This window comes from Monodelphis domestica, chromosome 3 (genome assembly GCF_027887165.1).
Source record: "Monodelphis domestica isolate mMonDom1 chromosome 3, mMonDom1.pri, whole genome shotgun sequence".
NCBI lineage: Eukaryota > Metazoa > Chordata > Mammalia > Didelphimorphia > Didelphidae > Monodelphis > Monodelphis domestica.
Genome location: NC_077229.1, coordinates 538,198,033 through 538,214,934, shown reverse-complemented (window position 1 = coordinate 538,214,934; position 16,902 = coordinate 538,198,033). Strand labels below are relative to the sequence as shown.

At 37.5% G+C, this 16,902-nt stretch overlaps 1 protein-coding gene across 1 annotated transcript in view; it reads right to left on the bottom strand.

Annotated features, from left to right (window-relative positions):
- Positions 1 to 16,902, bottom strand: part of LOC100016685 (lamin-B1) — a 56,721-nt gene that overhangs the window by 35,492 nt on the left and 4,327 nt on the right. The window contains exons 2-3 of the mRNA XM_056821118.1: positions 10,963 to 11,133; positions 8,741 to 8,866 (exon numbers count right to left, since the gene is read on the bottom strand). Coding sequence (XP_056677096.1) covers positions 8,741 to 8,866; positions 10,963 to 11,133 — 297 coding nt within the window. The remainder of the gene's footprint in view (positions 1 to 8,740; positions 8,867 to 10,962; positions 11,134 to 16,902) is intronic.

Genomic DNA, 16,902 nt, shown 5'->3' with positions numbered 1-16,902 from the left:
TTTGCTGTGGTACTAACCTGTAAAATGGCTTTTTGTCATTACAATATTGGACCTAAACCACCAGGGGACCAGATGGAATCAGGTCTTTCCTAGAACAATAAACAAAACCCACTCTTGGAATAAAATAGAATTAGGCTTTTGTGGTGGTTAAAGTAGAAAAAAGGCAAAGTAATGAGGAGATTTGTGTGGTATATGAAGAGTCTTCTCAGTGGAAGAGAGAAAAGACCACTCACCACTGCAATGGATCAGTTAGCACAGTGAGTATTAAAGGAGGCTGACAAGGGAGTTGGGGAGCATGGGTAAAGAATGCTCTAAAAGTAGCATCCCTTGGTTATTGCTAACTACCCTGTTGAAACTGGATCGTCAGCATAAGAAAACTGAAATAAAATAGGCTCAGAATTCAGCAACTGGAGACAGAGCTCTTAAGGTTTTTTTTTTTTAAACCCTTACCCTCCGTCTTGGAATCAATCCTGTGTATTGGTTCCAAGGCAGAAGAGTGGTAAAGGCTTGCCCAGGGTCACCCAGATGGGAAGTGCCTGAGGCCAGATTTGAACCTAGACCTCACGTTTCTAGGCCTGGCTCTCAATCCATTGAGCTACCCAGCTACCCCAGAGCTCTTAAGTTTTTAAGGACTACAATGAAAGCTGGATGGAACTAATAACAACACAGTTAAAAGGAACTCTGCTTACAGAAGAGGCAACTGACAGGCTGCAGACAGGACACAACAGACCATGGTCAAAGAAGCACAGTCCTGAATGTAAAGCTTTCACAGTGCAATACGCCACATACTGGTGAGACAAAAATTTTAAGAAAATAGGAAGAGAGCAAGTGAGAATGAGAGCTGAGGACCTTTATTAGGAAAACTCAAGGATTTATCCTATCACTTCACCACAAGGATACCAGTACCACCTGAATCCTGGCCCTAACCAAAGTCATGACTAAGAAAGTAACACTTAAAGATCGAGGGAGGGAGAGTGACAGGAAGGGAGAGAAGAGATAGAGGAAAAGAGATTAGGGGGTGGGGCAGAGAGAAGTAATTCAGTTGGAATTTTTTGCATAAATGAAGCAAGAAGAGGAGTTAAAATGATGTTATAAATGAAATCAGACTGCTGGAGGAGACAATTGGAAATGAAATGAGAACTTTGCACACTCTGAAAACTAGAAAGGACTAAACAGAAGATAATGGTTCAATGAGACAAAAAATATTAAAAACTATCAAAATATGGAAAAAAAACTGGTTTGGAGAATAGATAAGGGAGAAATAATTTAAGAATCACTGGGTTACCTTAAGGTTATGAACAAAGCTTAGAAATATATTTTAGGGAATCATGAATGCAAACTTCCCAGAAATATTAAGACAAGGAACAATGTGAAAAAAAAGAAAGATTTCTCCAAACATTTCCTAAAAGAACCTCTAGAATCAAAATTCCCATAAAAATCACATGCAAAATTGTAAGTTTATGATAAAAAAAATGCAAACAGCCAGAAAGAAAGGATCTATAAACTCAAGTATGACTTCTATGTAACATAAGCACCTCTTCCCCCAAGGGGGAGTACTCCCAAGAGATACTATGCCAAGCACAGATACCTACAGAGCCCAAATCCCTCTGTACCCAAGATTACTCAAGAGACACCACATAAAGCACAAGCCCAGTGAAACCATACATAGTCTCACTTTTCCCCAAGGGAAGAAATACCCAAGAGATAAAATGCCTTTAAAATTATGATTATCTTTATTTAAGCAAGAGCCTACATGAGTATGTGGAGCAATTCATCCCATTGCTAAGGAGCTCAAATCTTAAGATGATAAGCAATTGCATAAAATTTTTTCTAACAAAAGGAGGTGGGAAAAGGGGCTGGAAGGGGCCTCCAAGGAGAAATCTGTGTTTAGTATGGGCAGAGTCCCAGGAACAATAGTCATTAGCAATAGCGTTGCCAGGTGCAAGAGTAGTAGCAGCAAGGACAAAGGCTCTTTGAGACATTTTTTTGGTATTGTAGCACAGATAAGCAAATATGAACTAATTCGGTTTCAAAGTTTCAGCAATTCAATAACCCACTGAGTCTTAAGACCAGGTTCCTATAACTGAGACCAAGTGATAACAGTTAAATAGTTTAAAATAACTTAGGAGGATGGAGACAGCTTGCTGATTTTCTGTGGGACTAAGGTCACCCAATTATCCTATCAGGATCTAAGAGATCTGGTATGAGATGGTTTCCATGGCCACTGACCCTGCTGAGATTATTCTTGGTCATTCTCCAGGGTTGCCATTCTGTGTCCTTAGTAATTGGAATCAGTCTTATACAGCTTCACCATCTACATAGTATTGATTCTAAGATGGAAGGTAAAGGTTTAAAAAAATTTATCTGGACACTAAATAATTTCATCTGAAAGGATTGGGGGGGTAAAAGAATAAATTACAGAAGTAACTGATAATTTCATTACAGATAAGGAAATAAAGTAACTGTTAGGGTGAAGAGAGCCCGGGAGACCGGGGTTTTGCTTAGCCCTGCCTGACAGGGTAGTCTCTTCAAAACCAGAGAGTAAAAATGGCTGCACTTTGCCTTAGGCCAGTAAGTAACCAATCTGACTGCTTCTTCAAGTTAACAAGGTTTAATAAAGTTTGTAACAGGATATGGGGATAAGGGACGTGGGAAGTGGATCATTCCCTAACTCTACTAGCTTTTTACCCTCCAAGCTGACTTTTCATTAAAGTTTCTTCAGTCTTCAGCTGAGCCGGGGCTACTCTGATTACATGTTCTGCCTGATAGTTCCCCCTTTATTCTACCTAAATCTAGGCTAAATCCACATAGGAACAAGTCTCTAGAATATAGTTTGAAATGAAGGTGAAGTCAGGAGTCAGGAGTGATCTTGTCTATCTCGGGAAGGCTGAGCCTCCCACAGGCTGACTGAGTAGTTTAATAAGCTCCCTTACAGATTTGATCTTCTCAGAGTAACAGGAGAGTTATAAACTTCAGCGGTCTTCAGGTTCTCCTTAAATTCTCTCAGGAACCATTTGAACTTTCCAAGCATCAAAGCTGGGGTTTTGGAGCTGGTTGTCCCTCCAGAGTCAAGGAACAACTCCCCCTGGCTGGCCATTGGAATCCCAGCAATCTCCTCTCCTGAAGATTCTAACAGGGTTAACCCCTGTCTGTGTTGTTTCGCAGCATTCCATGTCACTCTGCTTGTAATCATGTTGCCTTCCCAAAATCTCCTTTAAAGATTTAGTATATAGTAAAAACATCAAATGTTCCTATGCAGGTTGCTTGTAAGCTACTTTAATTTCCATGTCATACACCTGTATTATTCTCTGCACAACACCGGGTGACAAAGTATATGTAAAAAACTTTAATAGAAAATCACCTACCCAAACTCATTCATCTATTTAGTGCCATACCCATTGAACTTCCAAAAAATTTTTTTTACTGATTTAGAAAAAACCATAACAAAGTTCATTCGGAAGAACAAAGGATCAAAGATATCCAGGGAAACAATGAAAAAGAAATACAAAGGAAGGGGGCCTTGCAGTCCCAGATCTCAGACTATATTATAAAGCAGCAGTCATCAAAACAATTTGGTACTGGCTAAGAGACAGAAAGGAGGATCAGTGGAATAGACTTGGCGTAAGTGACCTCAGCCGGACAGTATACGACAAACCCAGAGAACCCAGCTTTTGGGATAAAAATACACTATTTCATAAAAACTGCTGGGAAAATTGGAGGACAGTGTGGGAAAGATTAGGTTTAGATCAACACCTCACACCCTACACCAAGATAAATTCAAAATGGGTGAATGACTTGAACATAAAGAAGGAAACTATAAGAAAATTAGGTGAACATAGAATAGTATACATGTCAGACCTTTGGGAAGGGAAAGATTTTAAAACCAAGTAAGACTTAGAGAGAGTCACAAAATGCAAAATAAATAATTTGGAATACATCAAATTAAAAAGTTTTTGTACAAACAAAACCAATGTAACTAAAATCAGAAGGAAAGCAACAAATTGGGAAGCAATCTTCATAAAAATCTCTGACAAAGGTTTAATTACTCAAATTTACAAAGAGCTAAATCAATTGCACAAAAAATCAAGCCATTCTCCAATTGATAAATGGGCAAGGGACACGAACAGGCAGTTGTCAGCCAAAGAAATCAAAACTATTAATAAGCACATGAAAAAGTGCTCTACCTCTCTTATAATCAGAGAGATGCAAATCAAAACAACTCTGAGGTATCACCTCACACCTAGCAGATTGGCTAACATGACAGCTATGGAAAGTAATGAATGCTGGAGGGGATGCGGCAAAGTAGGGACACTAATTCATTGCTGGTGGAGTTGTGAATTGATCCAACCATTTTGGAGGGCAATTTGGAACTATGCCCAAAGGGCGCTAAAAAACAGTCTGCCCTTTGATCCAGCCATAGCACTGCTGGGTTTGTACCCCAAAGAGATAATAAGGAAAAAGACTTGTACAAGAATATTCATAGCTGCGCACTTTGTGGTGGCCAAAAATTGGAAAATGAGGGGATGCCCTTCAATTGGGGAATGGTTGAACAAATTGTGGTATATGTTGGTGATGGAATACTATTGTGCTAAAAGGAATAATAAAGTGGAGGAATTCCATGGAGACTGGAACAACCTCCAGGAAGTGATGCAAAGCGAAAGGAGCAGAACCAGGAAATCATTATATACAGAGACTGATACACTGTGGTACAATCGAAGGTAATGGACTTCTCCATTAGGGACAATGCAATGTCCCTGAATAATCTGTAGGGATCTAAAAAACACTATCCACAAGCAGAGGATAAACTGTGGGAGTAAAAACACTGAGGAAAAGCAACTGCTTGACTACAGGGGTGGAGGGGATATGACTGAAGAGAGACTCTAAATGAACACTCCAATGCAAATACCAACAACATGGAAATGGGTTCGAGTCAAGAACACATGTGATACCCAGTGGAATCATGCGTCAGCTATGGGAGAGGTGGTGGGAGGGGGAGGGGAGAGGAAAAGAAAATGATTTTTGTTTCCAATGGAAAATGTTTGGAAATGTATGTTTATTAAAAAGGAAAAAAAAGAAAAGAAAATCGGCTGTTGAAGAAAAATGGATAGGTCCCTATGAAGTTCTATTCACAACTCCATCTATAATAAAAGTCCTAGGTAAAGATGCATGGGTTCACTGTTCCAATGTGAAACTCCAAAAAGTCCCCAGAGATAGGAAAGATCAAAGTGAAAATAGAGATGAGGAAAATGAAAATGGGGGGGGGGGGGAATCTAACAGAAACAATAGAATTAGGAGATAGGGAGTTAGAATTTCCTGAAATTGATCCAGAATCATCCATCAAGTACAGACAACAGTCAGAAAGTGCATAAGGGGACATATCAAGAGGAAGATAAAGAGAAGCTGAGAAGGAAAGATAAAGATATACCAGCCCAGAGGAAAAGCATGAAGGAAAGCTGCAAGAGCAAAAAAGAGACCGAAACTTTGGGAGCTGAAATGGACAGCAAAGACAACACTGTGAATATTTATAAATATGAAGAAGACAGACAATAAATGGGACATATGTAAGATACAGTGCACCTTGAACACAAATAAACACACTTTCACATATTAGGGCATGCAACACAAGCATAACAGGAAGAGAAGAGATTTACATCAGACAACTGTAAGAAGTGGATATCTGAAGAGCATCTGTAAGCATTAACATCCAACACTACATAAAATAGAGTATACAATACACAAAATTATACATTTTGATGACCCCATGTAGATAAATGGGAGTCTGTATGATGGAAAATCTAATAATGTATATATACATAAATAGGATATATCTATAAGGTGTTACTTAAATAGAAGGATCTCTAGATTCTGTATATGATTAATATCAGGGCATACACAGAATTGAAATGGATTTTGTAAGTATTTTACAAAGATCTGTATATTTATACATATTTGTAACATAGATTTCTTGTAATTGTGCATATATTTCTTGTAAGTATCATATTTGTAGAAAGACTTCATACAAAATAGGACAAAGAAATTAGTTATAAAGTTATTGTAACAATTTAGCTATAGGATAAAGATTTAGTACAGAAAATAGATAAAGCAATTAGAATTGTTCATAGTAGAAGGAAAATAAGGTAACATACCAAAATTTGAGGGATGAAGCCAAAATAGTTCTTTGGAGAAGATATCTATCTTTAAATACTTTCATTGCTATTGGAGTCAAGATGGCAGAGTGAGAGGTAGCATTTTTGCCTTAGCTTCTTCACCACTTCCTCCACAATGGTTTAAAAAGTATATCAGGGGGGCAGCTGGGTAGCTCAGTGGATTGAGAACCAGGCCTAGAGATGGGAGGTCCTAGGTTCAAATCTAGCCTCAGACACTTCCCAGCTTTGTGACCCTGGGAAAGTCGCTTGACCCCCATTGCCTAGCCCTTACCACTCTTCTTCCTTGGAGCTAATAAACAGTATTGACTCCAAGACAGAAGGTAAGGGTTTAAAAAAAAAAAGTATATCAGACTGAATTCTGATTAGGAAAGCCAAGAAAAAGTCACAATCCAGGGCGCTATACTAGTCTAGGGCAGCTTTGAAAAATAAAAAGGTTTTCGGATACTAGAGAGGGAGTTAGTCAGGACCACAATATAGCATCAGCAGGCATAAGTGGGCAGTGGCAGCAGCAACAGTGGGGAATAGGTCTGTATCCAGAACACCTAGGCAGAAAGTGAACACAGGAGACCTCTGCACTAGCAACGGGAAAAGGAACAGGAGTCGTCAGGCAGTCTCCCATTATCCTATTTTGGGTCAGAGTTCCAAGGTGCAAAGGAGCAGTTGTGATCAGGAAGGACCAGAGAACCCTACTAATAGAAGATGTTCTAGAAACTTAGCTATGTGGCTCTGAGACCAAGGGCAGAATAAGGACTCAATTTTAACTTTTAGCCTCACATATAAGTCTTCAGTATAATAAACAAGGGCATCAGATAAAAACCAATGGAGACCTAGGACCTGTAGAACCTCCTGATAGGCAAACAGTGACTAAGTTCAACAGCAGTCTGTAGAAACTCAACCACACATAAATCAACATATGCAAACCAAAACCAGGTCAGGAACTTGCAGGGAAGTAACAAACAAGCTTGTAGAAGCAATGAGAAGTTATAGGCTTCCATATTGGATTGCAAAAGCAGAAAAATGACAGAAAAAATTAAAACTGAAGCCAGACATCCTCCCTATGGAATGAGTAGAGAGCAACACCAATAATGTACAAAATCAAGAAACAGGCTGGAAAAATACGCAAGTGAAAAAATAACTATGGTCTTTGAGACACAAACACAGAAGACAGTGACTTGAAAACATCAATGAGCAAAGCCTGAAAGGAAAATATAGACTATACACAAATCCAATAAGCATTTCTAACAAAAAAAATTTTTTTTCATCAGATAAGACCTTTAGAGGAAAATATGGGGAAAAGAAATCAAAGTTATGCCTGAAAATTATGAAAGGAGAGTGAACATAAGGGGCAGCTCATACAAAAGTCCACTGAAATCTTCATGGTCATATAGTAAAAGGAGTTATTCCATAGGACAGTGTTGGCAAACTTTTAGAAAGAAGTGCTCACATTGGGCTGCTGGGAAGAGGGGTGGGACATGTGTAAAATGTCCTCAGGCAGCAGAGAAGAGGAACAGAGCAGCCCCCTTTGGCACATGCCACATCTTCGACAACATAGCACGCATAACACAACATAGCCCTAGAAAATCAAGAATGACTCCACTGTCCATCTCTATAATGAAAAGGAAACAGGCTGTCCTATGACAATCACAGGACAGTCTCTCTCTTAGCCATTGCTAGCAAAATTCTTGCCAGTGCTCTAATAGATTGATCCTTCACCTGGAAGACAGTCACCTTTCTGAGAGAGTCAGTATGGCTTTAGCAAGGGACAGGGAATAGCCAATGTGGTTTTTTGCCCAACAACTCTAGGAGATATTTAGAGGTCTATACTTCATTTGTGGATCTGACCAAGGCATTTGATACTATCAGTCATGAGGACTTGGAGAAGATTATGGTAAAATTAAGTTGCCTAGGGTAGTTTATCAATATCGTGTGCTCACTATGATGCCATGCTTGTGTGGATTCTGGATAATGGATGATGTTATGTTTACCCAGTCACCAACATAATGAAGTAAGGTTGTGATTATTCCTGTGCTTTTAACCAAGATGTTTTTAGCATGTCAGAATCTTTCAATGAGAATGAAAATGACATCAAGGTCAGCCAAACAGTGGATTTATGATTTTATATTTCATCCTAGAGGTATTGAAAAAGTTACTGCTGTTTACTGAATGGGGTAGGGATGGCAGGGTGGGAAAATTGACATAGCTGACAGATCTGAACATTAAAATATTCACTGTGTTACAACTAGTTGAAATCTCTCATATCCAACCCGTTACTGAATTCTGATCATTCTATCTTTGTTCACACCTCTCATATTCTCTAATATATCCCCCCTTCTCTGCACTGACAGTACTGACACTCTAGTGCAGGCCTTCATCACCTCATGGCTGAACTATTGTAATAGCCTGCTGACCCAAATCTCCTTCTGCTCCAGTCTAATACTTAGTTGTCATGTTTAGTTGTCATCTGAGATCTGGTGATACTGGCTTCCTTGCTCTTCTTTGCAAATAAAAAAGGCAGAAGAAGTTATAATAAAGACTATGACAGAGGACTTCAAGTCTTAGTGGCAAACACTTACCTCTTTCTGTAAGTTAGAAAGTTGAGAGGAAAGGTTCTCATTCCTCATATGACTTTCCATCAGTTCTTCTCTTGCACTGTTTACAGTGGATGCAATCATCTCTGAAGACAACCTAGCATTCTCAAGCTAAGTAAAATAAAACCAAGGTTAGTTTCATCATATAAATTAGCACTAACAAATACAGAAGCATGAGTCAACAAGAGATATTACACAAATAAGTCTGCTAGTAAAGAGTTGATGAAATACAGGAAAAGCATCATAAAGCTTCCTGATCTTGAAACAGAGAACTAAATTGGCCTTTGACTTGCATACCATTTGCTACATAGAGACAGTTTCAATAAGTTAATAATAATAATGTGGCTAATGACAGCCCCAACACTTTTAATATTAACTCATTTGATGTTTCTTCCATTCAAATTTTAACATCTCACATAAACTTCCAAACTGAGAAATATCAATTCTAGTGTGGTAGTTACTAGGACAGAGAAAAATATTAAGGACATCAAGTCCTTAACGTAGCCATTTCTAAAAACCAAGAAATAATCACAAGATGAGTAAATTTAAGGTTGTTAAAAACCAGATATAAAACATGTTATTATAACATTAGGTATTATAAGTGGCATTTGTTTAAGAAAAATCACTAATTTAAAAGATTTAGGTTTCTCCACACTGAGAGAGGAAGGAAACAATCATTTTTAAATGCCTGCTATGTGACAGCCATTGTGCTAAACATTTAAAAAATATTAACTCATTTAATCCTCACAACAACCTTGGGAGATAGGTGCTACGGTTAAGGGAAATGAGGCACTGTACTAGCAGGGGATCAGGAACCAAAGTTTGACAGGTAACTGAGAGGGAGGGAACAGATAAAGAGAAACACCACTTCCCTCCCAGGCAGAGCTGTCCCAGAGAAGGTGAAGTTAATCAATGTCTAGAGTTGAAGGGTAAGAGGAAATTCCCTTACATCTCTGGTTTCTGTTCTCTTCTTTGGATAATTGTTATCTGTGATACCCTTAGTACATTGAAGAAGAGATGTCTAGATCTTAGGTAAGTTGTAAGATCTTTTTATTAGTTGATAAGCCTGGAATGGTAAGTTAGGGAAGAAGGAAACAGGAAGTCTCTATTCTATATTCCACCTAAAGTTTCTTCAGGGATTGAGGCTTAGGTCTAGGGACTTAAGTCCCAGAAGACCTTAGGATCTTTGTGGAGTCAGGTCGTTGTAATTTCTTTTGATAGAGATACAGCTTTGAAGGAAAATCTTTGGGGTAGATAGTCTCTTGCCTTCCCCAAAGGGAAAAAATTTCTATCCACCATTTATAATGGAAAATGGCTAATCTGGGTCTTTTCAGATCAATGAGAGATTGTAGCAGGATAAGATCAGCGAGGTTGCTCTTTTCCCCTCAGTTCAGAAGGGACAAGAAGGTATATTTTCAACTGTCTACCTGCTTTTCTTAGCTGGAGATTCCAGTCCCATCCCCTGTTGGCAGCTAACGTTCTATTTCCTTCTTACATGAGATTTCACTGTAAAATCCAGTCTTTGCCATATATATTGTATCTCTCTCTCGTCCATAGCATATACTCCATATTTATCCCCAAAGAAGATAAAGTGACTTGCATAGGATTATATGGCTGGTTAACTTTTTGAAGATATGAAAACATATTTTTGAAGTCAGGTCTTCTTGACTTCAAGCCTAGTGCTCTATAGATTACATCATGATGAGACAGGTCAACAGGATATATTCATCACATAAGTCTTTGTCTCAAATAGGAATATATTATTCCTACATTCTCCTGGTAATTCTCAAAATTATTTGATTCATAAAACACTAAGAAAATCTGAAACTGAATAAAAGGGATAATTTCTCTGATTCAAATTTGTGATTCATTTCAGAAATGTAAAACTCAGCTACAACTAAAAGATTATGAAATGGCTGTGTAGTATTGACAAGGAATCAGAAAAATTTTAAGCAAATATTTTTAAAGGGTCAAGGCATCATGGAGTAGTGGATAGTCAGACTCAAAGATAAGAAGACCTGGTTTCAAGTACTATCTGTGACAGATTGACCTAGCTAAATGACTTTACCTTGCAGGGTCCTAAGGCAATTCTCTTAAGTTGCTGGTGATGGTCTGCATTAGTATAGGAGAGACCTCATCAGGAGTTCCCTATATTAATGAAACTGTAAGTCCAACTACAAAAAATAAATTTGAAAAGAATTTCTCACTTTGTCATTATAACTTTGTTCCAGTTCTTCTTTGTACAATTTCACTTTTTCATTGAGCTGCTCTCTCATTTCTTGGAGTGCTTGAGCCAACTTGTACTCATACTCAGTCTGACGTCCAGAATCCACTTCAACCAAGCTCGTTTCATGCTTCCTTTTTATTGCTTTGAGCTCCTAGGAAAAGAGAAAACAAAAACTCATCTCTTACCATAAGAACATTAGACACTAAAGTAACATAAAATTAAATAAGTTGGCATTCTCATTCCTAAACTATGGTAGCCATTAACAACTTAGTCATGAGGGGGGTGGGAAATGCCTGATCATTAGGGAATGAAATACTAGAATTAACCACAAATGTTAAGTCCTTGGTCAGAGCAAAGAGAAAATTACCATAATTTCTAGTAAAAGAAACCAATAAGTAACAAGCTGTTCCTGATGATTTTTTTAAGAACCCTTACCTTTTTTAGAATCTATATGTGAAAATTTATTTTTCATATATTGTACTAATTCCTGTATGTTAAGGAGTTCTCATTCTTGTGTATTCCTGTGACTGGAATCTGGGTCAATAGTTTGTTCCTTTTTGCATTTTCTTTGCCTTGGGGAAACTCAAGGAATCTTTTCCTTTTTAATAGAATTTGGTTAACAAATGAAGGGGAGAAGGATTTTTCCAGTGTACATAGAAAACTTCACTTAGCTATGAATCTAATGGACCACCTCTTAAAAAAACCATCACCAATTAAAGATATCTTGGAATGGTCTTCAGAGAGTCTGAATGAGCTCCCCAAATTCTATTGACCCAGCTCAGGTATTCCCTGGTCCCCAAGAGACATATCATTTTATTAGTTATGATCCTGGCCTGATCAATAAACCTGATATAATCAACAAACTTACAATAAACTCAAATCTTACACAGGAAGACACATCTTAAACATAACTGGTTATTTGACTTTTAGTAAAAACTCCCAATAACTCAAAGCATGAGCTCCTTGGAGGGGTAGATCTACACTGAAAAGTAACTTCCTCATGAGGAGTACGGCATAACACTAGGGTTAAGTAGATTAAGTAAAAAATTCCTTAGAGGAATGTTGTTATATGGCTTCAATATAACACAGAATTGGTTACTTGGCATGGTACTGTATATATGATATAATAAATAAAGCATTAAATTTAGGAAAATTTGCACTGGAATTCTAACTATCAGCCAGTCTTTATTAAGTTCTTTTTATGTTCTACTAAACTCTAGGAATATAAGTTGACATGGAAAGAGAATCTCCTCACTCAAGGAGCTAACATCACTAACAATGTGCCAGAAGAAAATCTTATAAGACTGCTACCACCTCTGGTGTAATGTCCCTGAACAATCTGCAGGGATCTAGGAGAAAAAACACTATTCATAAGCAAAGGATAAACTGTGGGAGTGGAAACCCCGAGGAAAAGCAACCGCCTGACTACAGCAGTTGAGGGGACATGACAGAGGAGAGACTCTAAACGAAACTCTAATGCAAATATTGACAACATGGAAATGGGTTCGAATCAAGAACACATGTGACACCCAGTGGAATCACGTGTCGGCTATGGGGGGTGGGGGGGAGGAAAAGAAAATGATCTTTAATGAATAATGCTTGGAAATGATCAAATAAAATATTATTAAAAAAAAAAAAGACTACTACCACCTCCTGTAAGCTCCTCTCCCCTTTGGTTGGACAGAATGAAGGCGGACAGAATGAAGGCAGACGACCAAACTCCTCCCCGATAACTGTGCTCTCAGATCCTTCCACTCTGTATCTGCTGCCCTGACTGGAGCAAGATGTCTCCATGCTGGTTCTCCAAGATGTCCCTCTCCACCCCAGTGTTCTTACCTCCTTTTGTGTGTTGTCTTCCTCATTAGATTGTAAACTCTTTGAAGGCAGGGACTATCTTCCTTTTTATTAATCATATTTCCTGCACTTAGTATAGTCCCTGGCACATTTTAGGCACTTAATTGGTTGGATCGGATTACATTCTAACAGGGAAACAAAACAATTCAAAGAATACGAAAGTGGTGATAGTAAAATGAAGGACCTAAAGTAGAAAAAAGCTTGGTAGAGAAAGTCCACAATGCACATTGGAAATGACTGGCCAGGGTGCCTAGAAATTTATTAGCTGTAGGACCCTGGACAAGTCTTTTAACTGCTCCACACTTTTCTTATTTGGAAAATGGAGATGATCATAGCACCTAGTTCTCAGAGCTGAAAAAATACCAAGTGAGAAATTGTATGTCAAGTGTTGTATAAATGTAACACATGATAAAAATGGTGTATGTAAAGTACTACATAATGTGACACTATAATAATTATGTATATAATTGTATTGCTTTATGTGTGTATTGTATTGAGGCAATGAGGTGGTATAGCGGAGAGTGATGGGTAAAACTCATCTTCCCGAGTTCAAATCTAGCCTCTGACTACTATACTAGTGGTGTGACCCCGGGTAAGTCACTTAACCCTGTTTATTATAGTTTCCCTATCTCTAAGTAGTCTAGAGAAGAAAATAGCAGACCACTCCAGTATCTTTGCCAAGAAAACACCAAAATTGAGTTATGAAGAATCAGACATGACTGAAATAATTGAACAACAATGTATGATATTAAGTATATAATAATGTATATAAAATGTTTCAGATTGTGGCATTATAATTTGTACATATGTATATAATTTATAGTATAATGTCACATCATATAACACTTTGCACACATTATTATAAACTTAATAAAACAGATGATACAATAAAATTAAATACATAGTACCAAAAATAAATCCTTATATCCTAACCCAGAAATCAGTCTCGAGAGAATTTTAATAGTAAAAGTTTGGCCACTACTGAATCTTCCTTTTGCTTAACAGAAAAGTTTCACTGTAACACTGGGTTCACATGGGAATTTTTCTTCCCTAGAATGATTCCTTTTTCTGATGAGTAAAAGGTAGAGGAAGTTCATCCCTGCTCCTGATGATGAGATCATCTGTGGATAAGAATTATGGCATGTGTGTATATGTTAAATGATTGTATTTTAAATATATCATTTTGTAAGGTATGTCTGTCTTGTATATTAGGGGTATATGTTAATTGTGTTGTTTTGTAAGCACTGAGAACCTGAAGTTGATTAATCTAGAGATGGATGGAGAAGTTGTATGTAGAGATGGACATTAAGTTGGGTTTTTATGTTAGGCTTGTTTTTTTTATGAAAATTCGTTTCTTGAAAAGTGGGAAAACCAACCAGAAACTGGAGGTGGCTAACATGTCCCTTAGCCCCCTGAGTGGAGTGAGTGGGGTTATGAGGAAATCTCTGTGTGACGTTTAGTTTGCAAGAAGTCTTGAGAAGCAAGGGAAATCCTTTAAATTAATTTGGTAAGTCACAATTTTGTACAACTTAGAGTTGGTTGGTTTGGTTAGTTTTTGTTTGCCCGTCTCTTTGTGAGGTGAACTAAGAAGCTAAAAGAGGGAAAAAGTGAGTTTTCAAGCCATAGCCAGCTTCTTATCTGACTAGAATTAAAGGCTTTAATTAGAATTCTGAAAAGCCTTTGCTTTTTTTTTTTTAAGGCCTGTTATTCTGTTGTAACATCTGACATACAATCTGTAGTAACTTGAGTTGAGAGTTGCTTCCAACTTTTGTTATGTTTAAAATTGATAAATATTTAAGCTAGCTACATTTAATATTTTCTTAATTTGGCACTTACCATCATTGCAAAATTATAAAGTAGTTTATTTTGTTGTATTGCCTGTCTACTTTTTAACAGTTTTAACGTCTTTGTAAAATGCAGAAAAATCTTTGTTTTGTATTTGTTTTTGTGAATTTGAAATTTAGAGTATTTCTAATCCTCTTAAAATGTGGCTAAACTCCCTTTTTATGAAATAACCTGAGAAACAGAGGTGATCAAAGAACACAGAAGTGCCCTACCACCACCACCACCACTCAGGCCTGACTCTCTGCTTCCTGCTCTGATAACAAGCAGTTTGAAACTTCTTCCTGCCTTGAGATTTCCAAAGATCTCACACCCTTTTGTTTGAATACTCCCTCATACACCTACTGTCTCAAAACTGTGGTCTCTCAGTGAGACAAACAATAGGATTATTGCTTATTATAAAAAGAGTTTGTACCTGATTCCACTCTTTTTTTTTGTGCCTCACTTTACAAATTGGTGTCAAAAGTGGGACTGAATTCAAGATCTCTAATTCCACACTAACTAGCAAAGTAATTTGCTGGAGGCCATGCTTTGGAGGTTCTGACTGGGTGAATGGACCCTCTGCTTCAGTCCGACTCCAGGTCCCTTGTTTATAGTAGTCTCCCCTTACTTCTTTTATTGAGTGAAGCCTGGACTAGTTCTGATCTTATGTAGCAAAAATATCCTGGGTAAGTCCTCCTTTGTGGTAACTCCAAGAAACCCCAAAGAGCGACTCTGTCCTTAACAAGGCCCTATAGAGAGACCCAAAGATCCTGGCCAGATAAGTTTAAGGAAGTTATTTCTCACCTATGGAGTAGATACAAGTGCGTGGCATTCTTCTAGGATAAAAGGACCTGGCAGCTTGAATAAGGTACCTCTCTATTCTATGTCTTTCCACCAGTGCCCATCAGTGGTTTTTGTGTTAACCTGGGATGAAAGGACCTGTTCTGTCCTGCCCAAGGAAAGGGAGCTTCCTTTTGGTCATGAGAAGCTCTGGGCTCCTGGTATTCTCCATGGAATGAGGGGGAACTGCTTCATTTCACTGCCCCACCTAAGGAAAGAGAGCTTCTTATTGCACAAAGGAGCTCCAGGCTCCTGATATTCTTAGAGGGAAGGACCTGTTCATGGTTAGTTTAGGTGGAGGTGACTTCCTCTGCTCATGGGCCCTTTCCTCCTATCCCAGGTATTTCAGGTGGGCCACATCTTGCCAGGCTTCCAGTTTGGGGTAGGGGACTTAAGTGTACCATTAGGTCTGAGAGCTTTTCAGGATTATTTAAAAGGACAAAAGAACTGATAGGCTTTTTGTGAATTGAACAGAAGAACTACTCTAATTTTTTAAAAAGAGAGCTGAAATTGAACTTCAAAGTGATTTCTCTTATTGAGTTATGATTTTATTGCATCAGAAGTCAATGTAAACAATATTTCTTCAATGAAATCTAATATTTCTTTGATGGAATTCTATTTGATATTAGATAACTTCATGCAGGCTTTGAAATGTAATGAAGCAATTCTCTGTAAGATCATTTGAAAATTTGTTAAAAACTTATTTCACATTTTAAATTCTCAAATATTGTTTATGGTAAGTTGAAATTTGGCAAACTTTAAAGATTAAAGATAATGCTGAAGTTATTTCTCTAATTTGGGCAGTATTAAATCACAAACTTATGTTAGATATAGAAATGATATATTTGGGAAAGTGATGCTACTTATATTTTAATGTATTATTCTGAATTTTATTTTAATTCTGGTTCTAAATTCTATGTTTTACTCTATTTGGCTATTAGAAGAAACGAGTTTATGTATCAATTGGACATTTTCTTAAAAGGAGAAAAGTTCAGTGACCTATTTAAATCTCTTTATTTGTTTAAAATACATAACAGTTGAAATTCTTCCCCGCCCCCCCCCCTCATAACTACTCCTTGACTGACTCATAACTGATTCCTTGGAGAGTATCAGAGAGGGTAGCTAATGAAGGATCTGTTTATTTTATAGAACTGTTTTTGAAACATGAGATATATTTGGTAAAGTGCTAAAATCTAAAAATGTTTTCTCATCTGAATTGTCATTTGGCTAAGCATAAGTGTCATGGTTTGATAAGGGATATCAAGTGTAATAATTTTTTCTCTTATATTCTAATATTTGAGAAGGGCTGTTGGTTTAAGTTTGAAAAAAAGTCAATTCATTCCACTAAAAATCTTTGTTAGGTAGGCCTGTTTATCAGAGCTTATCAGGACTTCTGCCAGTG